General features: G+C 42.7%; 1 protein-coding gene across 4 annotated transcripts; it reads left to right on the forward strand.

Moving 5' to 3' along the window:
* Positions 1 to 151: 151 nt before the first annotated feature.
* n4bp3 (NEDD4 binding protein 3) lies at positions 152 to 27872 on the forward strand. 4 transcript variants are annotated; one of them, XM_055034230.1, is made up of 10 exons: positions 152 to 515; positions 20055 to 20335; positions 20417 to 20570; positions 21642 to 21854; positions 22042 to 22163; positions 22302 to 22497; positions 23726 to 23818; positions 23895 to 24146; positions 24734 to 24986; positions 25166 to 27872. In XM_055034230.1, exons 2-10 carry the CDS (start codon positions 20088 to 20090, stop codon positions 25555 to 25557), a joined length of 1923 nt encoding a protein of 640 aa, XP_054890205.1. In that variant the 5' UTR covers positions 152 to 515; positions 20055 to 20087; the 3' UTR covers positions 25558 to 27872. The 4 variants fall into 4 exon arrangements, with proteins under 4 accessions (XP_054890205.1, XP_054890206.1, XP_054890208.1 ...); XM_055034231.1 differs by lacking the exon at positions 152 to 515 and adding an exon at positions 9231 to 9552; XM_055034233.1 differs by lacking the exon at positions 152 to 515 and adding an exon at positions 17946 to 18259.
* The last annotated feature ends 1 nt before the right edge of the window (position 27873 follows it).

Here is a 27873-nt window from a genome sequence, read left to right on the forward strand (position 1 = left end):
TTCATTTAATCGATTACAATGTAGAAACTGATTTTTACGTAAATTAAACAAGTTGCTCTACATTAAAATTGTTATTAAGACGATGAAAAATGTGGCGCACTCTCTCACCCGGCCGGTAGATGTCGCTGTTTTTCCTCTTATCTGTCCGTGCAGTCAACGGGGGGTGCAGACCAGACTGTCTCTCTCCCTCTCTCTCCTCTTTTCAAACGTCCGGGAGGGAAAAGAAACAGTCTCTCTCTCTCTCTCTCTCTCTCTCTCTCTCTCTCTCTCTCTCTCTCTCTCTCTCTCTCTCTCTCTCTCTCTCTCTCTCTCTCTCTCTCTCTCTCTCACTCTCTCTCTCTCCTCACAGGCTGGTCGCCGTCCGCTGAAGTCCGGGGAGGAGGGAGGGGGCAAATATCCAGCTCAGCCTCGTCGACTGCGTTTGTCTTGATTTTATTTAATCCACGCAGCGAGCACAGAAAACTGCAGCAGAGTGCCAGTGTTGGATCAGAGAGATGTCCTGCACAGAGAGCATGGTGAGTTGTTTTGTTTTTTCTGATCTCCGTCCACATGCAGCCCTGCAGCAGAGGGGCTGCTGGTGCTTGGTGTTGGGGGCCCTGGGGGGTTCTGAGTAACTTCATGCAGACCGGAGCACAGGACTTTAACCAGAATCACAGTGATGCTGTCAGGAGGGCAGTGTTATTTCACAATGGAGCAAGTGTGGCAAACATGTTTATTTTTGGAAAGATATGAAACATTTAGATCTGGATTTCAGCCCGGGTTGCTCTGCAGCTCCGGTGGCCCCCTGCTCTCCCCCTGAAAGGAGTTTGGCTGCAAGTGTTTGGGCTGAAACTTTCTCTCCTTTAAACGCACAGGAGAGTTTTGGGGACAAAAGCTGCTTCTTAGTATTTGCGTGAGGGGAGAAGGTGGTGAGGGTCCGGGGGACTGCCAGGCTGTCGTCCTGGAGACCAGAGGCCACAGGTGACCTCTGACCTGAGGACTCATGGAGCGTTGCGAGAAGACTCCTTTGAGCGCGGTGCATAGGGGCGTCTGCTGACGTAAGTGTCGGAGCGGACCTGACAATAGAGAGACAATGGGCCTGCAGCCATTCCCCTCATTTAGGAATGGAGAAGCTCAGAGGTGCTGATTGTCAGATGATACTCCTGACTCCGAGCTGTGAATGAGTGCTTATTACTGCACTGCAATCACATAGACAGCTTAAATATTGCTTTGAGTGTTAAGTCACGCCACGGAAATGCACTTTTCCGTCACATCACGCATGGACTTGAGGTGAGATTGGAGCGGCTCGATTTCTTGGGCAAAGGTTTTAAGTTACTAAACGTCTACACTTTTTTTTTTTTTTTTTTACTGAGTCAAATTGAGTTTAGCTTTTACTCTTACTGTTTGGAAAGATATTCTTTCTGTTTCTGTAGAGCGACTTGGAACTTCTTTGAATTTGGGGGATTTTGACATCCATCCACCCCGGATGTTTATCTTGGGCACGTTCATCGCTGCATGTCTCTCGACATTACACCACTTCTTCTAACACCTCTAACAACTTACCATGTTGAACCCACACTCGCTTGTTTAAATAGACTTTGCACTTAAAATATGAGCCAGTTCTTATACGTGACAGTGCCAAGCAAATGCATTCATACCCCTTTAACTTGTTTTTAAGGGGGGGTTTTTGGTATCACTTCAGCATGTTTGTTGTGGTCCCAACATGACTTGTAGCAAATGTTTAAGACTTCATGTAATAAGGATACATTTTATTTATTAGCGTCTTTAAGGCTCTTGAGGCTGGTTTACAACAACAGGAAACCATCACATTGTGAACAAAGGTGAAAAAATGAAACCAAATGGTGCCAAGCACTTTCTTGAAAAGTTTGAATAATCCCAAGACTTGTGAAGTACACAAAAAGAAAAATGTCGTTTCTTGTCCTGAACACTTTGTTTAAATTGCCTCAGTAGCCTGCAGTCAAGCTTTACAGAGCTCTGCCAATGAGCTAATATTGGAGCCAGGTGTGCAGAAGCAGAGCGACTCTTGTTCTGCATTTATTTGTACTTTTATTAAAGTCAGCTCCCCTAACTCTGAGGACAGATGGACGGATTTTATGTCGTGAAATCAGAGTAGGGCAGGCACTCTCCGCATTTCAGGTTGTTATCAATAGAAAATGTAAAATCATGTTTCATTTTCCTCCCATTCAACTTTATTTTTACGACTTTATGTCGGTTTATCGGATTGAAACCAAAAATAAATCACGTAGAACTTTATAGTCGTAATGTGACGAGCTGTGAAGGAGTTTCAGGCAATACTTTTCCAAGCCAAAGAATAAGATTGAATGAGGTTATTTGCTTTTGAGTCCATTTGAAACAAAGTGTCAGCCTGATTAATATCAAGTATAAATCAGTGCTGTGCACCAATGCCATAAATCTGCTTGCATCTCCTTTTGGGGGCAAAAATCAGCTGTGTTGGCTCTTTTATTTAATGGACCTGTTTTATCCTGAATGATTGGTTTGGTCGAAGTTTAATTGTGACTTTAGTAGACAGAGACTCCGCCCACTTCCCCCCAGATCACTGTTGAAATAAACCATCTGGTGTGTCAAATTAGTTGTGTAGAACAGGGCGCTGCCGGGCAATGTGATGTTATTTGTTGAAGAAAGTACAGTGAGAGACAAAGTTGTTCTGGAATGTTAAGTTTGTCATTTTTAAGCTTGAAAGTCTGGATGCAGTCCAGGACAAGCTGAAGCAGGAGAAATAGACTGACATTTGACAGAGAAACAAAACAGACCCAACAGTGAAATAGCAAAATCCTTGGAAGAGAGAAAGGCAATTATCAGTGTGCTTGTGATGAGAACAAACATTAAGTTGAGTTTAGCTGTACCGAAACATTTGGGGGGATATGAAACATCCTGTCAGCATCCCAATCAATCTTAGAGCCATCAGTTGTCTCAATCATTTTTTAAAATAAAACTATAAAACTAAAATCCACCAATATATTGCTTATAAAAAAACAGCAACATATTTTTTAGTTTGCAAATATATCTTATTCAAGATTATTTGAATAAGTGAAAATTCAAAAGAGATCATCTATCAAACATGGTGGTGGTAGAAAAATGGTTTTGTCCTGTCTGGCTCTCCGTATAACTGTAGCTCTGGTATTTTGATTGATTCTGGATTGAGAAGAAAAATGAAATGCCGTTCCAGTTGTGAATTTGAAGGGAACACACTTTTCATTTGCTGAAGAGGATAGCCCTGACGTCAACACGCCCCACAGACAAGCAGCAGCCGATGGGATCGTCAGCAGAGCGTATCTTCAGGAGAAAATAAAATAATCCAATTTAACAGCCTAAAGTCCGTAGACTTCAAAATGTATTCGAATTGGGAAAATAATCTTTAAACTTTTCTGTTCTCTTAGAGCTCGTAAAAATGGATGTGCTGTTTCGGGTCATTGATACATTATCAGTTCGAAGGAAACGTATCAAGGCTCTTAAACTATACCATCCATCTTGTAGAGAAACTGTCAATTTACAACGCAACGTGCCGTTGTTACCAACAACTGTGTGCTTGCAGCCTTACAGGATCTGTAACTTGTGCTAGGTAATGTTATTTGATTACGTGGTTTTGGCCCAGTTTGTCTCTGCCTCTCGGTGGAGTCGGCCTGACAGCTGATGTGATATCTTCAATCAGCTGTTTGAGCCCTCTGGGGGTTGACTCTCTCCTTGGTGAGTGCATGTGGATGTGCGTTCTTAAAACCTTGGCAGCTGATGAAACACTAATTCTGCTGACCGTCAGCTGTCCGCTGACCATTTGCTTAGTGTTGCCTATCCCAAAGATTAAAGCACACAAATTCTGGCCCATCAAGGTCTGTGATGTTTGAGTGAAGCCCACTTTCATGCTGCTGCACATTTAGGAGCATCTGCACATTCTGCAGATGCTCCTAAATGTTGGGCTCGGTGGGAGGCAAATAAATCCGACACTGACACGTTAATTTCTCAGTCTACTGTCTTCTGTTGCAGGTTGGTCATGCATGCTCAATCTGACAGATGGTGCAGTGGGCTAGAGCACATTTGTGACAACGCTGTGCTCCTTGACAGACATTTCCCTTCAGCTCAAGCATCCAATCACAAGCCCAAAAAAGCATTAACTGATTGGTTTTTGTCTCCTGAAGTCTTGTCTTGCTTCACTTTGATCTAATTTTCCTCTACACTTCAGATCATTAGCTCAACCTTCTCTCATATTCTCTCTCTCCGTTCTCTTATAATGTGGTTAATTCCACGTCTGGTTGCTCCAAAGAGAGGGTGTCATGCTCTTACACTTAAACTCTTTGCCTTTTCTCGTCCTGTGACCGGGCTGAGCCGCTCTCAGCTGTTAATGAGGCTGCTTAGATTTCACAGCTCCATGCTTTCAGTTTGAAGGGAAACATTGGTTATCGATCTGTTGTCACCATCATCACGAGGAAATATCTCCAGGTAGCCCAAGTAAACAAAACGTCGACCTGCAAAAACTTTTTAGCGCTCTTGAGCTTTTCATCGAGTTCTAAACCACAAGTGTTTATTACAATGTTATGTGACAGACAAACAGATATGCTACATATTTATGAAGTGGAATGAGCAGGATGCTGGGCTTTAAAGTATTTATTACAAAGATGATTAGGCATTTGTGTTCATACTCTATGTATTAGTGCTTTGAAGAACTAGCTTTCACATGGTTTCATCTTTCTGGGTACATCTCATGCTTGTTCTTCTTTAGAAAGTGGCTAAAGATCTGTCAGAAAGGATTCAAAACTTATATAAATGTTAATTTGTCTTCAGGTTCTCAATTGGATCTGTGGGCTGGACTTTGACTGGGCCATTTTAATACACAAAAGTGTTTTGATTTAAACCATTCCATTACGCCTCAGGCCACCAGTATGAGCTTGGATTTAAGTTTTATAAACTCTGAGCAGTTTTTCTGTCACTGCTGAAGAAAAGCATTCCCACAGTATGGTTCTGCCACTGCCATGTCTTACAGTGGGGATGGTGGTAAAGGTGACATCCAAAGATTAAATTGCACACAGGGAGAGGCTACTAATAAGGCAAATCATAGCACTGTATTTTATTTAGGGATATCCAAATAAAGGAGGCTAAATACAAATAAAGGTGCATTTTTTGTTGTTGTTTTATTTTAATTCAGAATTGTTTTTATATCAAGCATGACTTCCCATACCTGTCACGTTAATGCCCTACTTTTTGTTTGTACTATCACCTATGTGCCTTAAGTTGTCGACTCACAGTGAATGTCCAACCCCTAACTGGGTTACTTCCAGACAATGAACACACACTCAAGTTAATCATTATCAACAGGTGGCATTGTTTCCTCCGTCTAAAGGTTGTCATCAACACTGTGTTAACATCTGTGCTTCTGCAGGCCAATTAAAAGGTAAGAATAAAGCAATTTTGACTACACAGATGTTGCACGTTTTATTTCAGCTTACAACTTAATTGGTACAAAAGTATTTAAAAGTCAGCAATGATTTTGTGTCCAAGCTAAAAATCTTGAACAGAATCACAAACATTTGCCTCGCACTGATCAGATCACTGTAAAATCACTTGGCTGATGTACTTCGATGTATCCGGATGTGAGGAAGCAAGAAACAAGCAAAAGGATCAAATGTCGTCTAAATGATATTAGTTCGCTTAGTGGTCTACTTGTAACTTTTATCACCTACTGTTTTTTCTCAAGAAAAGCAAATAGATCAGTCTTTATGGAAAAAAATGCTTGGTTATTTATCTGTAATTCTGTATAAATTACAGTGAAGGAAATGTAAATCGGTGTCCGGGCGATCTCTGTTGAATTTTCCTTCGGTAAACTGGTAAAGTGAACTAAGTTCTTCCTCTGCACTTGAAGATACTCCTGGATTTGTCTGCATTTCAGAAAAGTGCATTGCGACTTCATCGCAGCGATATTTTTGTTCATGGACTCCAAAGTCAGCCAACGCTTTCTGCCAGTTTCTCTCCCAGAGTTTCTCTCCCAGAGTTTTCACAGCACGGCAAATGTAGAGGTCCGAACGTCAGATCAGATCCATGATGTGTAACAGGTTTAGGTGCGAGAGCATGGGTGGATGTGTACATGCAGAGGAGGTGGCTCAGTGGCCCACACGCTCGTTTCTGTCAATCAGCATGTCTGTCAAGACGTGGTACACACTGTATTTCATATCGGATGCATCTGTAGCAGTGACTGCATTGACGCTTGATCTGTTTGCAAAAATGCTGAGTTCTTCAGCCGTATGAGGCAGAAGGAACCTTCTGTCATTTACAGGGAAAGAGCTTAATGTCTATGAGTCTGGGTGAGCATCATCCTACATCTGTGAACATTACCAAGTCAGGTAGCCCCCACAAAAAGCTATTGTGTGCTGCTCAACGTGTCGTTTTCTCGTCCTGGGAATTTTTTGTTTTGGTAACAAACATGAGTGATTCAACTGTGTTGTATTCACCTGATCTCATCCTTATCCTTTCCTCGCGTTTTATTGATCGGGCTTATCTTGCTGCGAGGACCGCCTGCACTCACCGGTTTTTTATAGGCATTGGCAACAGCGGTTACCCTCTGTGTAAGTGTGCACGCGGCGCATCCGGCCCTTGTCTCTTTTATTTAGTCGGACGAGTTGTAGTGTTGCAGAACAAAAGGCCAGAAGTCAACGCCCTCCTCTCTGAGTGGGCACTGTTGTATTCATATCGACTCTGCTTTCTCCAGCAGTGTTTCGGTTTGCCGTCACATCCTGTGCTTTTCCATGAAACTTATATGGCTATTTTAAAGGTCTGGGTCAACGAATGTGACCTGCAAATGCCTCTTTGAGGTCACACAGGTGGAAAACTGAAAACAGTGGTTAAAGATTTACTATAAGCTTCTTTTGTCATTAAAAGAAAAAAAAGACATGCAGACACAGAGATGGAAACAGAGGGAACGCTTTTGCGCTGCTCTGCAAAAATGTTCAGTTTTGATAAAAATGTAACACCTGTGTTTAAAGTGATCTCGCTATAAATACAGCTGTACTGTGAAGGCTTTGGAGGTCTGTTTGAAAACATCTGTGAACAAACAGCATAATGCATACCTGGAAACACAGCAGAAATGTCAGGGAGAAAGTTGTGGAGAAGTTACTGTGTGGTTGGTAAGAAAAAAAACAATTTGCCACGCACCACGTAGGGAGTAAAGTTAATTTGTTGAGGAAAGTTTTCTGGTCAGATGAGGCTAAAAGTTGAAGTTGGATGCAAAATGTTGCATGGCCATAAAGACGACGCGAACCATGACACTGCCAACATCGTCATCCTTATGGCGAAACATAATGGTGGCTGCATCATGCTGTGGAGATGCTTTTCTCTACTATCAGAGTCAACTAGACTCTGACAGTCTAGTTGCATCAAGGGGGCATTGATGGAATCAAATACAGACCGATGTTTTTAGAGACAGAAATGCGTGTGAGACTGAGGCACAGGTTCACCTTACAGCATGATAACAATAATCCTAAACATACAGCCAAATATACAGTGACATTCTTTAGTCCTGAATCTGTGGCATGACATGAAATTTGAAGTAGCTTGACCCACATAGCATCTCCGCTAAATGTAGGACAATAGTCCATCCCCAACCCGGATCCTCAGGCCCCATTGTCCTACATGTTTTAGTTGTGACACTCATTTGTAGAGGTCAAAAGACGTGATTCCAGGAGGACAGCGACTCTATACAACCTGAGCTCAGAAGAACAACTTATATCAAAGTCATACGTTAATATGACCCAGTCAATCTCCAGACATGAATACAACTGAGCAGCTTTGTCAGACTTAGAGCACTTCTTTCCAGACATGGTATCCACCCAGTTTCACTGAGCTTGAGTTATTTTTATAATAAAAATGCACAAAAAAAAAGGCCTATGTTAGTAGTCATAACCTCACAGAGTTGAAACTAAAGCGGTTCTACAAAGTGTCGACTCAGAGGAGCTGAGAAAAAGTTCAGCTTCAAAATAACACACTACATTGGTTCATCATGTGAATGAAGTTCCAATCGAATATTTTGGGTTTGCGCATTGTAACACTTTTCCTGAAGAAATCCGAGCTGACGCAGAAGCTGAGGTCGGGTTTCTGCCGAACACAGGACCAGGGTGTTTCACCAGGCTGCCAGCATGTGTGTCATCGTTGTTTCTTTTTAACGTCATTGTCCAGCGAAGCTTAAGCAGAGGAAATGAGTCTAGCTCGAACGCCTGTCCCGCCTAGTTGGCCGGTACAACAGGTTCAGTAACTTTAATTGGACCCAGGTGTATATCTATCTCCTGTTATATTGCCATTTTGCACAAACTGCCTCCACTTACCCATTTCTCGTGTTTCCTCTGGGAGAGCTATTGAAGCTGTTTTCGTAAAAACAAGCCCAGAGACTCGAAGCACATTTCTGTGGAACCTGAGACTGGATGTGCTCGAGGGGCCCAGACATAATAACAAGGGAACAGTGGCACCTGCTCTAGTCTTAAACTACGCCGTGTAGCTTTGATGGGGTTATCCCCTCTTTTTTTTCTTTTTTAGCTTATTTTCGTCCAACTCCAACGCAGAGACCAAAGGGCAGTGCTACATTCTTTCTCTGGAATGTCTTTAATAGCTTGCCAGTCTCCACATTGTGCACCTGTGAGTGGCAAGGTTTTTTTTATATGAGCTGGGATTTTTGTGTGGCCACCCATCGGTGCCAACGTTAAGGAGTCCCGGATGTCCCTCCGCTCAGCAGGCCGAGAAAGGCGGGAGAAAGTCTCTCTCTTCTGGTTGCGCAGCAGAGAACAATGTCGTCTCTCTTCTCCCTCCTCAGATGCGAGCGTCTCCTGTTTGAGTTATGTAATTGGATACGGTGCAGAACCCGTCCGGTTACCCAGTCGCGAAAAGAGAAACTTTTTCTCAGCCCCCACTTGTCTTTGTTTTCTACTTCTTCCTCCTTCGCTCTTGCTTGTTTTGCCTTCCCTCATCTGTCTTTTCTGCTTTTCCACCGTCTGCATTTTAACCCCAGACTAATCCCCTGGGTATTGTGCTCTCACTTATGAGCAAACAGGGCACACTGTGCTGCTGCTGTTGTATTTATTTGTTCCCTGAAGCTGGCTCTCTGTGCTTCATTGTAGGGTCTGAACTGAATGCTTCGACGGTGGCTCACATGCGGGGCTTTGTGTGTTTTGAACCGGAGGAACAAGTTGAGCCACACTGGCAAATGAAGAGAGATTAGAGTACACAGAAAGATGAGGGGAAAAGGCGCAAAACCACCCCGGATGAGTTGAAACTGTGACAAGTTTTCTCCTTCTCAGCCACAATCTTCACTGAAACCGTCCTCTTGCAGAAACTTACACCAGCTTAATCTGATTTTCAAATCAGTGCAAAGTCATCCCACAGGTCAGTTGTTCAGGGAGCTTCCGCTTCATCTGTGCACCTCCCAGTCGCCGTGAAACACTCAGAAACAGGAAGCCGTGTGGTTCGATCATCCTTAGCGCGAGGGTGAGTCAGAAGTACCGAGAAGCTGAAAGAGGATGAGATCAGGGGAGGAGAGGTGAAATCTCCGGCGGACAAACACAGGTAGAAACTTTTTCTTTCTAGGCATCCGCAGATGCTGTGAAGCGATACCGCAGCAGCTGTTGAGATTGCAACATGATTCTCATCTATGCGCTTTTTGAGGGAAAGTTTGATGAATCAACAGTCTCTCCCTCTCTCTCTCTCTCTCTCTCTCTCTCTCTCTCTCTCTCTCTCTCTCTCTCTCTCTTTCTCTCGCTATATATATATATATATATATATATATATAGATATATATATATATATATATATATATATATATATATATATATATATATATATATATATATATATATATATATATATATATATATATATATATGATTTGAAGCTCTTGTCAAAGAGCAGCTTGAACTGCAGAGAAAGGAGGAAAGCAGCCTCTCTTGTAATTACTCCACCAGAGGAATGCATATTCTGATCACAGCTGAACTTCTTATCTGTTTTGTTTCTGAGCAGCAGCCTTAGCTACCCAACTTTCATCCAAAGTAGAGAAACATAGTTAAATAGTTACGCTATGTTTCACATTAGAGCCTTGTGATTGTTTTATAACGAGCTCCTTCGATATTTGTTCAACTAAACAAGTGAAGGACCAGAATAAGAGTTTAAAGGCATGAAAACTTTTAGTTTTGTTGACGCAAAAAATGCATTTTACGATTTAAGTTCTTTAATGTAAAAATAAATAATCGATCTTACCATACCATGATATAATGACCATTACATGCATAATAATGTAACCTATGATATTTATTTTGTTGTTGTTTTGCTTTATGTGCATAAGCCTTAGTAGAAATATTTATTGTCTATTTTGCTAACATGAGTAATAGAAATTCTTTGCTGATTCATTTGTTGGCTTCTTAATAAACATGCCGCTCATGACTTCAGAACCTTACTTTTCAAGTTGTGTTAATAAGAGTGATAAGTGACGCTCCTTTCATTTTCACTCTCTGACTGTCTGTGTTGTTTATGTCTGGAAATGAGTTTGTTTTTCTTCTAAGTGAGCTCAAAGTGTAGCAGCTTTTTTGCAGCCAGTTCTTGCAGTGTGTACAGCAACAGGTAGAGGAGGGGCAGCACTACCTAACTCAATCCTTCATACAGTCAAATATTACTTTCACTTTCTCTGGCATCTCATTGCAGGGATAGAATGGGGGAATTTGTTGGTAACTTTTTATTTTGCTTAGCACCAGCTGATGTCCACACTTTTTTTTTCACTAAGTTGTTTTTCCATTGTGTATTTCATATTTATCCTTCTGATCTATTTTTGGTCCTGGATTTCCCCCTGAGGACTATTTAAGTTGTTCTTTTTTTTCCCCTCCCAAGCAATAATCTTATTAAGCTGACATCAAGACAAAGCGCCAGCAACATTTCACTGGAATTTCTCCTTCCTTTATTGGATTTGTTAACTCGACGCAGCCTGACTGAAACTCTTCTGGCTGAACAAGCGGATTTTCCGAGGAACAACAAACAATCTCTGTGTTTACACTGAAACTAGAGGCGGAAGAAAAGTGCTGATCTTCTGACAGGGCGGCAGCATGCGTCATTGTCGGTATTTGCCATTTGACGCGCTGCCCTCCTTATTATGTTACGATCAAACAAAAGCCGCCTGGTTTGTAATCAGTAAAGCATCTGATGTATGCTCTGCATTTACATCTAACCTGGAAAAAGCATTATGTTTTTTTTTAAATGCATTCTGTGCATGGTCAATGCATTCAAACTCTGCTGCTGAATCCTAATCAGTGTTCAGCCCTGTCCAGTTTGGATGGCGGTGTTTGGATGGATGCATGGACAGTCAGTGGAGATATTCAGGGAAATCTGTTCCCTGAACATTATGGATCAATGTGGGAAGCTAATCTCAGAGCGGTGAACCCCCATAGGCTGTAAAGAATTGAACGAGACGCTGGCTTTCTTGTGCTCTTGCTCTTTATTGGCTCAGTTTACCACTGATTTGACCAACACTGTGATTATGAGGCTAAATGATCAGTCATTACATTGTTCTCAAGGAGGTTCTCATGGGAACTATTGAGCTTCGGATAACGGACAAAAAAGCTGTCTTGCCGCCTATCAGGTCCTGCAGCAGAGCTAATCGTTCCTTTTGAGCGTTATCAGAACTTGTCAGGTCGACATGCGTTGTGTGATGGTACATTAATAATTACCCGGTGAGAAATGCAAGGAATGTGTTTCCCTCACATGGCTCTCGCTGAAGTTCAGCTCTGCTGATAGCAGCAGCTGGCAAACACTTTGCAGGCTTCGCCTACTAACAAGGTGCACAGGATGACATTTGGCTGTTTGCTTTTCTCACAAATTCCTGTGAAGCTACATAGGGAGAATTTTCAGCATGGTGTTGCTTTTATTTATTGCAACAAAAAAAGAAAAAAAAAAGAAAAAAAACACAAAACAACCAAAAGTTAGTGTGTTGGCCCAAGATGATTCTAGACACAAATGCTCCGTAATAAACACAACGCACACCGTGATGGAAATCCTTTTTTGGTGTTGAACATACTTTGTGCATGGGAGGTATCTTTTTATAGTGCAGCATCTCAGTTACCAGCTTGCAGCCTTTTATTTACTGAAGATGTTTTGTGATACTGATCTGAGGTATTTAGGATGAAGTATCAACAGACACCAAGTCTGAATCTGATATATGCACTTTTGTCAACTACATAGTTTCCTAATAAAGTCCTAATACTTTAGTGACTTGAATTTAATCATTTCAATTTATGTTTGTATTATTTTCCAAACAGTATTAAAAAAATCCATCCTTATATTTTTTATAATTTTAACCAAATAGAAATCTGCAAGCGTCCTGCTTTATTGGAAAACAAGACCACAAATTAAAGTTGTGTGGGCGATTCAACTCCTGCATACTTCCTGTTAGACCCTCCTCAGTTTAAGTAAACATATGCAGCTTTTTTTTTATTAGTTCAAAGGTCAAGATAAGGAGTTAGTGACATCATAGCTCATTTATTTCTACCTTAAAGCAGTAGTTCAGAATGGAAGTCCAGGCTCAGTAACTGTGGTGGTTTATGTCAACATTATTTGATGAACCTCTAAGCCACTGCTGTTTGCGTCGGATGATTATCTACAGAGAAGCCAATAATTATTTTTATGGGAAATGGCGTCGGGGGGCAGCGGTCAGTGCATGAAGCACTGAGCACAAAACATATGACAATACTATCTATTAGAGAAGTAAGGCGGTATAAAATTCAACTAACAGCATTAACCTAACATGTCATAGACACTGCTTTCTACACCGCTTTGTTTTACCACAACGCCAAGTAGAGCTACCAGATGTGAACGTAGTCTTTGCAAATCTTAAACTATCCCTTCAATTGAGTTGCAGACTACAAACCTTTTACAGTATTTCCTGGACTATAAGTTGCATCAGTTGAAAACTGAGTCATGAAGAGGGAAAAAGAGACGCATGCAGTGGAAATCCGCGGTGATAGGGAGGCGGTTTCGTTGCAACACCAAGAGGGTCTGCAAAGTAGTTCATATTCACCTCTTTGGCAAATACCAGGGCGTGAAGACATAACTGCACCACTCACAAGAATCAACAGATCGACATAGCCACCTAGTCGGGCTACTGTAGGCACACCTGACACTGTGACACAGATCGTCTGAACACCAACAGCACGTTCTTTATTTACCCAACTGGAGTCATCCCTCTGGCTCTGGCTTTTGGCTTTCAGCCCTCAATTAGCTTTTCTCACGGCTGCCGACGGCAATACTTAATCCGTGGTTCATGTCCGTCAGTATGAATTGATATTTAGCACATCAGTCACAAAATGCCACACGAGGAGGAAAAGAACTACATATAAGTCGCACCCGACTATAAGATACATCACCAGCCAAACTTACGTCTGGCATTTAAACTAGGAGTAATGTTTTTATCTTACACTTGAACTTTATTAGCTCTTAATTACAATGATTGACAGCTTAATTGACTGGATTATCAATCAACGGGGGTAATGTAGCAGACAGTAGCATATGAAGCCCATTCAGCCTTAAAGTCAACTTTGCAATGTTGATCTTCTGTCTGTGTTGTCTTCACAACTGGTTTTCACTAATCTCAGCGTCATACCTCCTGCCATTGTGCAATACATAATGTAGCAACGCAATGTTTGAAAAGAACGACTTGTCGGCCTGCAGCTTCATCCTGGCTGAGCTGCGGTGGAAAAGGTGGGACTCGTTTGAATGTTGAAAGATTTGCGTGTATTTAATGGGGTAAAGCAAGGAAATAACACCTAAGATGTCATTAGAATGTCATTTTACTTCTTATCAATATTAGCATTTATCAATACATTATTGGTTATGAGTGACTATCTGTGCCTCTTTCTTAAATAGATCACCCTTGACTCACGCAAGACAGCAAAACACCCCCAATTTTACATCACAAAAGCAGATTTTTCACCTTGGTATCCAGATGGATGGACAGGAAGACGTGACCCAATGTGTGTTTGTGCGTGTGCGCTAAACGATTAGAGGGCAAAGGGATTTCACTGAAAACAACACAGAGGTCGGGCCCATATCCGTATGCTTGTACTAATCTCTTTTTATCTCACACATGCACACGAACGAACCCGCTCGCTGAACTCGCGTCCCGACAGAGGGATCAGCACCGGCGTTAATCTATACAAAGTTTGGGATTACTCCGCTAAGCTGTCGCGCTTGACAAATTTGAGGTTTGGAAATAAAATATTGTGTTTTCACGGGTTTATTTCTAAAGGGGCAATATAGCAGGATTGTTTTTAATCATTTAAAAAGAACATGTCCAGACAAACCCTGCTGATCGATTTAGGTTAAAGAGGAGGCCCTGTGAACGCGCTCTCCCTGGGGCGCTGTCTTATGTAACATCAGTCAGATCCAGATCAATGAGGTTTCATGAAGCTGCAGTGAAACCAGTCGCTCCAGATAACCTCTGGCTACTTTAATCAGAATCAGTAATTGAATGCTGGGCAGAAATACAATACTGTCCAGTCAACAGGGCTGTAAAGGCCTAAATATACGGTTCCAACTTCCCTGATGAGGAAACCCACCTCAGCTGCTCTGCGACATTGGAAAGCTTGACAGCTGGTTTAAAGAGTAAGGCAATGTGATATCTATGGAATCTATCAAAGTAAGGCAGAGCACGTTTGATCATTTCTCTGGCAGCATTCATATAAGTAATCAATGGTGCTTTTTGTAACTAATAAGAAAAAGAAAACGCAAAAGTATCCGACATATTCTCTTTTGTAAATTTTAAAAATCATCGCTTTCTCTCATTAGTGATTTGGATTTTGGATTTGATTGTTACGCTAACAGCATTTGTTTGTCATTTTATTTGTTTTTTGTACTCTTTTTTTTATTTTACTTTTTTACTGAGGGCATCTGACGTTTGGACCAATTTCCATTTCTCTTTAACAGGCTGTTTAAAGTGTTCTTGTCTTTGAAAAAATGCTGAATAAATTCAGATATTTAAACTGTTGGACCCCGACTTGTTTTCTGGTGAACCGAGATTCAGCCTTATCCCTGCAACATAGAAACGTACAGTCTGGTGGTAATGAGGAATAAGTGGCCATAATTGCATAGTATTGTCAAAACTTCCAGAGTGAAGTCTCTGCTTTGTCTGTCTACTCAAAGGCACCCTGTATCTGCAGCCCTGACTAAATATAACCTTCAACCTCCATAAAGTCTGGAGCAGCCATCATCAATAGAGACAGTGTGAGGCTGAACACTGCTCCCTCAGCCGTACCGCCGTCGTGTCCAGCCGCCACTGAATTATGACCCACGTCACACTGGAGCGCTCCTTGTCCTCTCAAGTTGACCTTTCAGGGAACACGGAACGCAGAACGCTCTGTCTGCTCTCAGTTGGCAAACAGACGGCAAGAATTTACAGGAAAGCTTTGACAAATTACTCAGCGTTTAAGTTTCACTCGAATCCAGCCTCGCTTCACTGATACGCGGCGGTAAATGTCAGAAGAAGCAGCGGCTCTTCGTGACCCCAATTTCGACGTGTTTCTCTGCTGTGGCCTCAGGATTTGCTAAGAGAAACTAAGTCTGTCTGATCCCCTCCTTTCCATAATAAATAACCTGCTAACAATTACAAACAGCTCTCGTCTGGGGCTGCCATGCCCTGCAGCCACAGACACTTCCACTCCTTACATCCTGACATGTATGGTGACGCGGTGGAGCTCTCTTTTAACTTGAATGTAGCGAAGATCCGTCTTGATATGGCCTCTGGCGCAGCTTAACCTTAACCACATCGAAGGAAAATTTTACTTGCTCTCATTTCATAGAAATGTTTACCGGCCGATTCCCTAACATGCACGTTTTCCTTTGACTGTATTTCTTTGACAAGAGTACCAGAATACAGCATGTTTCACCATTCTTTGAGTTGGAAAGTAAAAACCTAACACCAGTATCAATCAATAGTTAAAAACATGTCCCTCGTGTTTTAATAATGGGCTCATGTCACTAGTTTTCACATGACAGTATAGACTTGCCATATTAATATCGACCGATCATCCGCTAAGGTGGGCTCAAACACGTTTAAAGAAATATTTCCGATGCTAATATGTAAAATAAGGGCATCTGGAGGAGTCGCGGTGAGACTTTAAAACACCAGAACTGCCAAGCATGGTGGTGGCAGCGTCATGCCGTGGAGTTCTATTACTTTAAAGACTCGTTTTATATCAGTAATTAGCCCCAGCTCAATTTGTTCTTCATGAATAAAATGAAAACAAGATGAAGGGTGAGCTTCTCTTGCTCAATATCAGCTCATCATCTCTTCTTCAATATGAAGTGTCTCACTTCGTTCTTCTTCTACGCTTCAGTCCGTTCAGTGTTCAACAAAACTTCTTAGTTTGGAACATATTTGTCGGCAGGTTGAAGGAAACATACGCGGTTCGAAAAGCTCCTCTCCTAAAGGAAGACTGAATGAACACACACACACACACACCCCCACACACACACCCCACACACACACACACACACACCCCCCCACACACACACCCACACACACACACACACACACACACACTTTTCAATTAGACCCTAACTGTTCAAGGCCGGCATTGCTTTGATCTGTGCAGGTGTGACGGGTCCCCGGAGCCGCAGCCTCTCTGTGGGGCCCCTCGTCTGCTCTGGTCTTTGTCTTCTCCGGGTTTTACTCTGGGCCCGTAAACCTGAAGGCAATTAAGAGAAAAAAACAACAACAACCGGGATGTGAGATCTCTTCAGTCCCGCAGGATTTTGCGGCCACATCCCAAATGGATCGCCGCTCCGTCCGTCCGTCCGAACCCAAAACGCACACCGGGCCTCGCCTCGGCTCCGAGCTCAGCTTTCCCGTCCAGCATCGATTGGCTTCTCAGGCGCGTTTTGCGCAGCGAACCAAACTTCGCACAGAAATGAGGCTGAGAATACCAGGCCCGACCTTGACCGACGGCCATTAGGCTTTTCACGCTCATTATTTATTTACGTGAAATCAAACGCATTGATTCGCGCGAAGTCAGCGAGATCTGACCACACTGACTGTTTGCACGTCTGACTTGGACACACAAGGCCTTGATAAATCAGCTGCAACAAAAAAAACATAAATAAATAAAAAAAGGAGAGGGGGGCAATTATTTTCCCTTAGTGTAGTATAATATCCTATGCTAAACATCTTTGATTATAAGGTTTGGTCTTTATTTTACTGGCTGAAACTGGATGTTTCAGTAGAAAGTTTCATATTGGGGAGGAAATGGGACCTCATGAATATAAACATGAGCAGCTTGGGCTGCTTTGATCTGGGCCTGGCTGAGAGCCATGAATAGAGTGATCTCTCTCTCTCCCTCTCTCTCTCTTTTTCTCCCTGCCTATTTTAACCATTTACATAATTGTTATAACTGTCCTGGCCAGCAGTGTGAGGTGCTCGACAAAAGTGAGAGGAGATAACCAGAGTAGATCCAAAACAGGAGCTTTGTGTACGACAGAGTGGACCAGCTGTAGCGAAGCGAACAACGTGTTGTTGGTTTGTGTCCACTGAGCCAAAGTGGCTCCAGGCGGGCAGCAGGACGCTCCGCTCGTTGCTTGGGATGAGCTCACTCATGATCCTCGACGCGCAGAGAAAACTGCCTGAGCACCCTTGACCGTCTTTTAGAGGTTCAAGATGAAAGTAATGGCCATAATCTACTTTCTGCTGCCAACAAGTTTCCAGACATCAGAAGGGCTTTTCAGTTTCTATTTCTATTTACATATTTCATGCGGGAATTCAAACTTTTGGTTAGATTATGGTTCCAACAAAGCGTCTGAATAAAAGAATCCCCGAAGCACATGTGGTGCTCTCGACTACACAGGACACATGGGTGCAAAGTCCAAAGTTACAGCTCCGTTTTTTAACATTTGCCTCACGTCCTTCTCCCCTGTTCTTGCTCCAAACTTTTCCGCCGTATTTGCTTTGCAAAGACACCTGAACGGAGACCTTTGTTTCCCCCTCAGTCGTATTTATAGTCGCGAATGGAGCTGCATGCCAGTGCGTGTTTTATGGTCTCCAGTAGCTTATGACTGCTGGCGGTGTTTATGCACGGGAACAGAGAGGGTCAAGAGGATAAAATCGATAGTGCACCTTAATGAGGTTGACTGAAAAGAAGGGATGGAGGGGATGTGTGGGTGATCGGAAAGTGAGAGGAATCAGCGGGGTGACAGGAGGAAACAATGCCTGGTGTGTGGGGGGTGGAGAGGCTCTTAGGTCTTTCAGGTGGGTGTTTGAATCGCTTGGCAGCTGGTTTAGTTTCATAAAAAAAAATAAGCAAAACTTGCTCATTGTTCACTTACAAAATGTTAAAACTCAGCTGGAGCTTTTCTGATGCTGAGCTCGACGTCTTGAGACACTATGAGTGGTTTGTGATTTTTGTTTGTTTTTTCCCAGGGACTTTGGGAAACTGTGCTTCAGGACTTGATTAAAATGTTGGGCTTATGTCCTTTAGGGGAAAAAAAAAAAAAAAGAGTCGTAGTAACCCAGTTGGATCCGAGTTACGTAACAGATTTGTCATGAAAAACAACAACAACAACAACAACATGACCCTGCAGCGCCGCTACCTCACATGATCTCTGCAGCTACCTCAGATATCCTGTGTCTGCGTAAAGGAGATATTTGCATTTATTGTTCTTCCATCGTGGCATTTGCATGGCAGTCAGGGTGTGTGGGTTGGTCCTACTGAGTTGATATTGTTGTGCTGTGAGACAGCTGACTGCAGAGACAAACACAGCTGAGGGAACGCATGTCAGCTCACCTTTGTCCTCCGGGGACAGACGTCCACACATTCGATCAGTGGGGTAAGCAGAGGAGTTTATTTCAGCAGAGGAGGAAGGAATAATGTTTGTTTTGTTGTTATCGTGTGTCATAACCTTTCAGGTTGCTCTAAAGTACCTCCACTGCTTTGTGAACTCACATTTATTATGTTTGCTACCATTTACAATCATCGCTAGAGCCACAAATGTTGTAAAGTACCGTTCAGAGGTATTTATGTCGCAAAATGTTTATTGATGTTGTGATACATAGATTCAAATAAATTAAGTGAAAGAACTGCAACTTGAATTTACTGTTGTTTAGCAGAATAACAGACATCTAACAAGCTCTCATTGGTTTGGCTTCTTAGCAGAGACAGAGCTTAAAGTTTGCCATATATAAAGAAGCATAATTTGATAAGTGTGATTGTTGACACTCCTTAGATTTTGTGCCATTGTTGTTGTAGGCTGCTGTGTCCTTATCAGGGATCTGCAGTTTCATGCTGGTTTCATGTGCTGGTTTGACAACTGTCTGTAGAAAAGCAAAGGTGAGCAACAGCTTGGGAAGAGGAGAACAAGACTGTAGAGATTTGTCACCTTTAGTAGAAACTAATCCAACTGTTTTCATGTTGCAAGACAGAGCACAACTGTGAGCTAATTGTTGAGAAATATTTCTCTGAATTTGGACATTAAGCATGTTCACAAATAGATTTTGCACTACACTGTCTGCAAGATTGATTTTGTAAAGTAACTACAAATGATATGTGGCAGCCATATTGGATTATAAGATCATATCTTTAAGGTTATGTCTTGCTATTTCAGATTTTGAGTTAGTTTTGTGTTCATAAACTGGAGATGCAGATTGTTCTTCATTTTATGCACTGAAATGAACTGGAAATTTCCTGAACTTTAAGGATTTGATCTGCTGATCAAACTAAATGGAAGGTAATCAAGGGGAAATTGAGCGATTTCAATCTGTGGCTGAGAACATTTTAGAATCTAATAACAGGTTCATAGTTTCATCTGAGAAGCTCTTTCCTGAACAGATTTCTGTTTGTCTCTCCTTGACTGATTATAATCTTCGACTGTCGCTCTGTAATGTTCTGAATCATCAAACACAAGACATATAATTTGTTTCCAAAGAAGCCAAGCATGCCTCAGCAGGACGTTCATGATGCTATCTTTGAACCAAGATATCATCAAGTTCTAATTGATGCCAGTCCCACCTATTCTTGTGATCGACCTGTTTTTATCTTCTTTCGCAGATCTCTTTACCTCCCCTCAGCCTCTTGTAATCAATGGCAACCTCTGTCCAAACTCTTCCCGTGACGCGTGGTCCCACCCAAAACTTCCGCGGCCCTTTCCCGTCCTCCCCCCTCTCCTCGCTCTGCGGCATGGGAAGCGTAGGAAGTCTGGTGGAGAAGCCAGACGTGTCTCCGACTAAAGGTAGCCGCGCGGTGCCTCAGGTGAGACCCAGACAAACCAACGGCCTGCTGAAGAAGGGCCTGACCCAGAGAGAGCTACTGAACTACCTCAACATCACCAGGTGGGTCCTGCTGCAGAGCGGCAGATACCTCTGCCGGACGTTACGTTGAGATGTCTTCTGACGTCCTGCGCTTCCCGACAGAAAAGAGCCCAAAGTGGGGCCGAGCGGCGACGGCAAGAGGGACGTCATCGGAGGCCTGGTGGAGGATGACGTTTTCGCCAAAGTCTACAGTAAAGATGGCACTGAAATAGACCTGACTAAAAACTCACTGCCAAGCGGGGGCAAGTACGAAAAGGTGAATGTCCGAGAATTGACGCTGTATATTTCAGAAAAAGAACGTGCTTACATGAGCATCAGTCGTGTGACATCATGGTGTCTAGCGTTACAGCAAAACCTACAACTGTTTCCACGTTTTGAAGAATTACCGCAGCAAACAGACAGATCAACTCAAAGTAGAACATATTGGTCAGGTTTTGGGGTTTTTTTTGCATAATAATTATTTTTAATTATTATTCTTTTTTAGGACCAGTGTTTTGTGTAAAAACCTTTTTGAATATGTGTGAAATATTTGCCCATTCCTTTTTGCAAAATATATGAAGTTCAATTGCATTGATTGATGACTTTTAGTGAAGACGAGTTTGTACATTGAGCAGTGGATTCTCACTTAGATTTAGGTCCAGACTTTAACTAGGCCATGTTACCCCCAGGATTGTATTTAGAGGTATTTGATTAAGGGGGACTGGACATATGCATTATAAATTTTCATTTGTCAAAGAAGAAAAAGTTAAATTTTTCTTCAACTTTATGTATCACACAAATAATAGTAAACCACACTGGAGTTTATGACTGCAGTGTGACAACATGAAAACACAGTCATGGCATGAAATTACTTTAGTAAGGTACTGTATTAAATTGTTTTCGGGAAAACATATGTGTATCAAATTAGTAACAGAAATTATGATCAATTTTGCTAAAAGTACTCTTTGTACAAATGATTTACAGCCACTGAAAAGGCTCCAAGGGGTTGTGGTAAATTGATTAGTAACACTTTCATATATTTCCTGCAGTATGACGCAACACCCTTGAATCCTTTCAGGAGCATAAATCAGTCGCAGATGTGACCCACCTCAGCAGCACTGATTGAAAAATCCGTTGCTTGCAGAGTTTTGAATTTATTGCAGTGATCAAATCTCTCTTCTCCTTTTTTTTTTACCCCTAAATTGATCAGTGCTGAAAACACAGAGGGTGTCGTAGCATTGATTTCATTAGAACATTGTGATTTATGTTACGTAACCCAGCTATTATTGCTGCGAGGGTCCGCCAGCGCCTTACGCCTCTTTGCACTTTGTTTGCCATTGTTTCTTAGGTTCGGTTCAGGTCTTCTGCATTCAAACCCGTCACACCTAAAAACTTCAGCTCCATGCAAAACCTCTACCCCTCCTCCAAGTCGGAGGATGTGGATCACGGCCTTTCCAATGGACTGCACAGAGCATACGGCCACATCTCCAAAACGGTCTCGACCTCCTCTTCATCTTCCTCGCCCTCCCGTCATGGAGGACCGACATCATGTGGAAACAAGGTACACCCCGATCCGGCTTTATTCGCTTAGCATCTTCTGTCGTTAGCTAGAAATTTGCCAAATGAATCACTCTTTTGATCCAGGCATGTGGATTACAGATGTGAAAACAGAAGTACCTTTTTATTTTCAAGCATTCCTGTCAAAGGCTGCAATCATGCTGAATAACCGTATAATCCTGACTTTGCAGGCCGTCTCCTCGGTGCAAGTGATGAGCCACGAGGACGACAACCTGTCAGACTCGGGTCATAACTCCATGAGCAGTCTGCCGCCTTACCGCCCTCCGTTCCGTCCACATCTGTCTCACATCAGGTCGGCTGCTACGTCAATGTCTTCTCCGATGAACTTTGAGTTCCACAGCTGTGACTTTTGCCTTGTTTTTCTGACTGTGTGGATTGTGTAAAGTAACAAGATTTTAATAGCTTCTGTGGTTTCCTTTCCTTTCCCCAGCGCTTCCATGGGCCACATCAACACCATCGGCTCCTTAGATCGAACCTCTCAGGGCCTGAAGGCCGCCGGGTCAGGGGGCGTGGCTATGGGGGAGGTAGCATGCCGAAGCATGGCCACCCTAAACCGCCTGACCCCCTATGGCAGCGAGGCTCCGCCTCCTTATGAATGGACGCTGTCCCTCTCGGTGGAGGACGTGGTAAGGGAATATGAGCCCAATTTAATGACTGATTTGAAAGGTTTGCTTCATGGTAAAGCCACCAACTTTTAAGACAAATGGCCTGTCAAGTCAGAGGACTCTAAAGCACTTTACACTACATTCAGTCATTCACCCATTCACACACTGTTGGTAATTAGCTGCATTGTAGCCACAGCTGCCCCGGTTACAAAGCAAACCCTCACCTCCTGAGCGGCTGCTATTTATTTTATAGATTGTGACGTGAAAGGAAAATGATTTTTACATGTTTCTTTTTGGAAATATAAGCCTGAAAAGTGTGGCAAGCTCAGTTACTTAATCTGATACCTTCAAAATACAACAATTCCTGGAGGTTTGGAAGCAGCACAGGTTAATCTCAGTTCAACTGCAGCTGTTTGGTGAAAATCTCTGAGGTGAATTGGCTAACATTAGAGATCAGAGAGCTCAGCAGAGGTCAGAGAGAAAGTCGTGTTCAGTGCTATGCTTGCTTATAAGACGAGCTTTTCACGTCTTTAGCAGAACTGTTCAACTCGTCGTTGGAAAATAGAAAAAGTACGGCACGACTGCAATCGTGACATGATTAGTGAATGAGAGTATTAATCACAGCCACGAGGCATCATGTGGTAACTATTAGTAACTCCACAAACTTGTCCTTTCTGGAAAAGTGGCAAACAAAAAAAAAGGGGGGAAAAAAAAGTCATTGTTGAAAGAAAAATAGGTCAGTTTAAATTCCACCACAAACAGTGTAAAAACACAACTCTTCTCCTTCATGTAAAACACATCTGGTGGAAAAGCAAAGCCTGAACAAATGTTTCTGTACCCTGAGACGTGGTGATGGCTGCCTGGGTTTGTGGGGAAGCTTTTCTTCAGATGGGAGAGGTCAAACGCAGAGCAAGTCCTGAAAGAAAACCTCTTAGAGGCTGCGAGGGACAGCTTCCCCGTCCACCCAGAGCGACTGCACAATCGAAGCTTGTTCATGTCTCAGAATGAATAAATCCAGAATCTGTATGAAGACCTGAAAATTAATGTTCATGGATGATCTCTATCAAATCTGACAATCTGATGTAGTTCACAAAAGAAGAAGTGCATAAAAATGTCATGTTGGTCATTGAGCCTTTTTTTCTAACAGACAGAAGTTTGCTGTTGTAACATGACAATATAAGAAAATATTCTAGGCGTGTGTTTACGTTTGCCGGCCTCCCTGAGTTATTTGTGCTGCCGTGTCTTCCAGGTGAGGGATCTGGAGGAGCGCCTGGTGGAAAAAGAGCATGAACTAAAACAGATGAGGAGGAACCTGGACGAGAGCGAGGGCGCCATCGCTCAGGTGAATCTCATTTTCGATCTGAACGTCCCTTCATTTTTTTCGGTCTGCGCTGACCCCATCTGCTCGCCACCTGCAGGTGTTTGAGGGGAAGCAGCGTCTGTGGGAGAAGGAGGTGGAGGAGCTGAAGCGCCTGTACGCCGCGAAGCTGCGCCAGGTCTCGCAGCACGCCCAGCGCTCCCAGCGCAGCATGCAGTTGGAGCTGTTTAGGGCCCAGCAGGAGAAGAATCGCCTGCAGGAGGAGCTCGACGGCCTGAAGCGGGACGCGAGCCGGGACGTCACGGCCGCGCCGAACCCGACCAGTCCGACTCTGGAGGAGACACGGTGGGAGGTGAGAAGAGCCCAGGTGTAAGGAGCGACGCATTCACCACCCTGTTTCACTGTGGGGGAAGAAAAATATGTCTGGAGTGGTATGGTGCATGCCACACTTTTCATATTTTTTTATTTTTTTATTTTTTTGCAAATTGTGCATCTTTTCAATACTTTGCACTGGAATTCAAAATATACCACAAAAGGTATTTCTGAACTAGTTTCAAGTTGAAATATAAGACAAAACTAACTTTTCAGCAAGCTTGTTATAAATCAGTAATACCTTCATTTTGATGAAAAAGTAAAATAATCTGCCAGTGGAACATGACATTTTTCCCATATCATAAGCTAAAACGTCTCGTTCCACTATTTAAGTTACATCTGATACTTTTTCATCAATATTAAGGATTTATTGACTTGAAAAAAAGCTCCTATATTTTGCTGAAAAGTAACTTGTAAGTTAGTTTTGTCTTTTTTCAAGTGTACTAAAATATTTGCAGAAATTAGGCCAAAATATTGTGTGGTTTTGTAGTGAAATTCTGAATCTTTTTTAAAAAGTCCAGTTTCCAGTTTTCAACAATGATCATATTTGTCACTTGTCTTTCTCAGGTTTGTCAGAAGTCGGGGGAAATCTCGTTGCTGAAGCAGCAGGTGAGGGACTCCCAGGCAGAAGTGACCCAGAAGCTGAGCGAGATCTTCAAACTGAAGACGCAGCTGAGGGAAACCCGGACGGAGCTGCGCAACAGGGAGGCCCAGATAGACGCTCTGAACATCATCCTGCAGGGGACGCAGCACGGCAAGTGTTCCTCCGCCGGAGAAAGCAAAAAAGGAGCCGAAGAGAGTCCATCAGCGGGAGCAACAGGTAGCCGCCGCTCAATCATGGCTTTGTGTTTCCAATTTTAGATCCAAAATCAGGTTATAGCTGTGCAACCAGGTCAGGAGTACAGAGCTGTGGGCATTTCCCGGAAGCTGGGATTTTTTTTTTTTTTTTTTGTCTTTTTTGGACTTCAGCTGAATCCGCGTGAACTTTCTCTTTCGCAGGCGGCTCTGTGGGTCCCACAGAAGAGCGTCTGCGAGCGGAGCTGCTGCTGGAGCGACGTCAGAGCGAGGCCCAGGCCACGGCCTTCGAGGAGGAGAGGAACACGTGGCAGACGGAGAAAGACAAGGTCATCCGCTACCAGAAGGAGCTCCAGGCCAGCTACCTGGAGATGTATCACCGCAACGAAGCCCTGGAGAGGGAGCTGCAGCAGCTGAGGGCGGGCGGGGCGCGGGAAGGAAGGGGAGGCGGAGGAGGAGCTGGAGGAGGGAGCAGAGATGGGACAACCGAGAAGGAGGCGAAGGAGCCGACAGCTGACAGAGCAGCAGGAAAACAAGAAGACACGCCTTCGTCGAGTCTGCCGTGGATAGACAGGATTGAATCATCTGAAATTTGAATGTGACACACTCGTTTTGCAATGCAAACTGTTTTTCTCCGAAAGTATGGACCTACGCAAGAGCTAGTCTGTCTGGGAAAAAAAAAAAAGAAGAAACAAGACAAACTTGGAGATTATAAAAAAAAAAGATTTACCAAATCAAAATCCTACACAACTGACTAAATCTCTGAAAAGGATGTGCTGCTGGATTTAGTTGTGGTACCAAGTAATCAAAATTAAAAATATAAAGTCAGAAGCAGTAGACCTAAAAAAAAAAGAAGAGGTTGACAAAAAATAATAAACTGTGCTGAACCTTTGACCCTCATAGGAGCCACTTAAAAAAAAAAAAAAAAAAAAAAAGGATACAAATTATACGTTCTAAGTAAATTGTGAAATTTGGGAATAAAAGAATTGTAAAACAAAAACAGTGGCTCAGTCAGAACAAACAGAAACATGTCAATGTGAAACTTTCGACTGACAATCTTGAAATGGGAACCCATTATATAATTTCTAATGTGTACCTAGTATTTTTGTGGCACACATTAAAAAAAAAAAGCTTCATAGATTCCCATCTGACCCCCGCCTTCTTCTGCACCTTGAGTGTATTACTGCCCTTTTCGTGATCAACCGGGACCGATTACATCCTTCTGGACGTGTTCACGCAGACGCTTGTCTGTGCCACGGAAAGAATAACTCCAAACTGTAAAATCACAGGAAAAGCGCTACCTAAGACTTGTTTAAAATGATCTTCTTGGTGACGATGACCAAAGCATTCAATTAGTGAGGTCCCTACAGATCCAACAAGCAACTGGCTGTTGCCTGGAATCAGCTTTTCTGACTGACTCCTATAAACCTAGAAAAGTTTATAGTTAGTTACTTTTAGGATCAAAGTTGTTTAACAAAGGAGCATTTTTGCTGCTCCTACTTCTGCAACTGTAGTTTCTTTATACCCAACTTTTTTCAGAAAGGAAAAGGAGCCTGCCTGCCTTGTTAGGTCATTTCCACCTTCCATGGGAAAGTTTTGTTCAACTCACAAAGGGGAAAGTTGACCATAAGCCATCTTCACCAGATACCACGAAGGCTGAATATGTTGCTTCAGAAAACTTGGCTGCCTTTTAAAAATCTCAGGATGAAGAAGGCGTGTGTGCATTCTCTAGGGTTTTTAAACTGTGGCTTTATTTCGATGAACTCAAGAAATCCCCAGCCTACTTATTTCCAAGCAGCAAATACATGAATGGATTACATGACAGTGATGTAGAGCTAGTTGGTACCGATACGAAATGTTTCCTTGCTTCTTCAAGCTCATTGATCTCCTTGGCACAGTGGAGAAAACTTCCACAAGTGCCATTACAAAAGTCCCAAGTGTGCAATGTGTGCAAGAAAGTTGACATGGGTTAATAAGCATGTTGTTACTATGGATATCAATAGGTTTACATGTAAGGCAACCATGTTGGATTTTGAGGTCAGAGTTGGTGGAAAAGCTTCTTATAGTCGAAAATCTAAACTTTCCAAATTCAGAATAACTTGCATGAATCCTTCAATAGGCTCTAATGCATCAGACTGAGTTTTATTGTTTAGTATTTATAACACAGCAAACTGATAAAGTGGAAGTCCGGATTAAAGACGGTAAAGCCGTGGAAACTGACAGATGATTAAATTACCGAAATCCCAGACAGAAGGACTTTACCTACTGATTTAATTTAGGGTCACTTACGGCAGGAAGGCACAGAAGAAATATTTTAAAGGCCAATTCATTTGTGGCTCTTCACATGAACTGGAGCGGTCTAATCTTTAGTCGCGGCCAAAGGTTCACAAAACCCAGAGAACGGAAATTGGACACGACACTCTCATGGGCGCATCTCCTCTTTTGACTCTGGACCTGATTAAGGTTTGCAGGAGCATCACTGCTCTAGTCTTTCAGCTGAATTCATGTAAAAACGCTGCTTTTCTGGTTCTGCCGCAGAACAAAAGAACAAGTATCTGTCTGGTGCGCATCTCTTGAACATAGTTCCCTCGTTAGGTCTCCTTTCAGGTGAGCGGCACAAATTTTGTACATACCTGCACTTTTAGTTCAATTCACCTTCTGTGGTTGTCCTCCAAAGAGACTGTCGTCTTAAAACTGTGAAATCTGTCAACTTCCACATTGTTTGATTGCAGTACAAAGCAACCGCAAGCTGTAAATAAAGGCTAAATTAGTCCCCCCAAATGCATGACTGAAGAGAAACAAGATGTATTCTTTCTTAACTATAAATGTTCACAAACCAGCTCTCTGTTAATCTTTGAATATACTGTGACTTGTCAAATTACTGGAATTAAAACTGTACAGAATAAACAAAT

This window comes from Poeciliopsis prolifica, unplaced genomic scaffold (genome assembly GCF_027474105.1).
Source record: "Poeciliopsis prolifica strain line A6 unplaced genomic scaffold, Auburn_PproV2 SCAFFOLD009, whole genome shotgun sequence".
Taxonomy (NCBI): Eukaryota; Metazoa; Chordata; class Actinopteri; order Cyprinodontiformes; family Poeciliidae; genus Poeciliopsis; species Poeciliopsis prolifica.

Bases quoted from the DNA above. Each gene is read 5' to 3' on its own strand.
- n4bp3 (XM_055034230.1), top strand. From the start codon at position 20,088: ATGGCAACCTCTGTCCAAACTCTTCCCGTGACGCGTGGTCCCACCCAA. The intron at 21,855-22,041 runs GTACACCCCGAT...CTGACTTTGCAG, and splicing joins CGACATCATGTGGAAACAAG to GCCGTCTCCTCGGTGCAAGT. The intron at 22,498-23,725 runs GTAAGGGAATAT...CGTGTCTTCCAG, and splicing joins CCCTCTCGGTGGAGGACGTG to GTGAGGGATCTGGAGGAGCG.